The 1,643-nt window shown below is 41.7% G+C and overlaps 1 protein-coding gene across 1 annotated transcript in view; it reads right to left on the reverse strand.

Annotated features, from left to right (window-relative positions):
• The window catches only part of Cwf19l2 (CWF19 like cell cycle control factor 2), a 78,321-nt gene extending 77,048 nt beyond the window's left edge, over nucleotides 1-1,273 (reverse strand). Inside the window, exon 1 of the mRNA XM_005346812.3 lies at nucleotides 1,089-1,273. Within this exon, the coding sequence (XP_005346869.1) occupies nucleotides 1,089-1,181 (93 nt within the window). The 5' untranslated portion in view covers nucleotides 1,182-1,273. The remainder of the gene's footprint in view (nucleotides 1-1,088) is intronic.
• Nucleotides 1,274-1,643: the final 370 nt, after the last annotated feature.

Below are 1,643 nucleotides of genomic sequence, written 5' to 3' on the forward strand. Positions count from 1 at the left end.
GGGAGGCAAATGCAGGCAGATCTCTGTGACTTCAAGGCCAGCCTGGTGTTATTTCCAGGACAGGCTCCGAAGCTACAGAGAAACCCTGTCTCGAAGAAAATAAAAAAAAAAAACCTAAAAAATTAAAAATAAAAAAAGAAGGAAAAAAAGAGAGAGAGGGAGAGAGGATAGGAGCTGAAGAGATGGCTCAGAGGATAAGAGCACTGACTGCTCGTCCAGAGGTTCTTGAGTTCAATTCCCAGCAACCACATGGTGGCTCACATATGGTGCCCTCATCTGGCCAGCAAGCATACAGACAGAACACTGTATACATAAAAAATAAATCTTAAAAAAAAAAAAAGATCATACTGCTTGTTTCTAGTCAGTGGTCAACAACAGTCAAGTAGTTTCTCAACAGTCAAGTCAGTTTTCTCAAGTAGTTTCTTCTGCTTACTCATTCAGCTCTCAAATGTCAAAACTCATCACAGCTTACAAAGAATTTCCTACCAAAACTGCTGGAAATACCAGACCAACAATAATAAAGAACATTATTATAACTATTGTGAGATCAATGAATAATCACAAGGATTTACCTATCCAAAACTAGCTGCTCACTTATTCCCTTAAAATGTGACTTTAAGAGTCATTCTTCCTGTCTTTTCTATTTCTTTTCTACTATTTTTATATGCACTCTTTCACCTTAAACCCACTCTCCCAAAAAAAAAATCGTTACCAAACATTCTGTTCTTCAACTAGGGTTGGAGGAATCATCAGTGTATTCATTTGCCCTACTTCCAAATCAGCCGCTGCCATGACTCGCTACATAAAAACTGAGCAACCCAGGCGGCAGAAACGTCAACAGATGGCGTAAAAGCTAAGGAAACTGCGAGGAAACCAGTCGCATCTCTCTGTAAAGAAAATGAGCAAACGGAGCCGGCCAGAGCATTTAGAAGACACTGCATTGGAAAGAGACCACAGTCGAAGCAAGAGAGGAGGAGGTGAGCTGCTTCCCAGGAAGTCTCTGGGAGTGCTGACCTAGCATGTAGGAAGTTCTCAGTGCAAGCACTAGTTTTAAAAGGAAGAAAGAAAGCCCTGAAAAGCGGCGGTACCTGGCGTAACATTTCAGCCCTGGCAAGTCGGGTCTGTTCTTTTCGGTCTTCGATATCCGTAGCACTTTCAAATCTTACACCGAACGCCGCCATAGTTATTACTGTCGTAAAGCGATGACGCCGTAAGGAAACCTCAGTTTGCGACTGCCGTAATTCAGAACCCAAATCCAGATTTCATAGTAGTAGTAGTCCAGGGCGTTACTATGCCAACGGAGCAGGCGCAGATTCAGAAAAAGGTTTAGTAGCCTGGAAGCCTGCTGGAGGACTGACATTTTAGGAGAACTGGATTAGGTAAACGCTGAGTTAATATCAACAGGAGTTATTAAGCATCCTGCACTATATTAACTCCTTTCTTGCCTAGACTCTTAAAAGAATTCAAACCTCAACGTTCTTTTCTGACTTCCTGTGATGGTGCACCAGGCTAAAGGGAAGCTGGTAAGAAAGTCAGGAGAACATAGGGAAAAGAAGATGGAAAAAAGAAAAAAAAAAACGGTTTTTTTTTTTTTTTGAACGCTGTCTTTAAATATACTGAAAACCGAGTTCGGAGAGATGGGC

The sequence above is a fragment of the Microtus ochrogaster genome, chromosome 5, assembly GCF_000317375.1.
Source record: "Microtus ochrogaster isolate Prairie Vole_2 chromosome 5, MicOch1.0, whole genome shotgun sequence".
NCBI lineage: Eukaryota > Metazoa > Chordata > Mammalia > Rodentia > Cricetidae > Microtus > Microtus ochrogaster.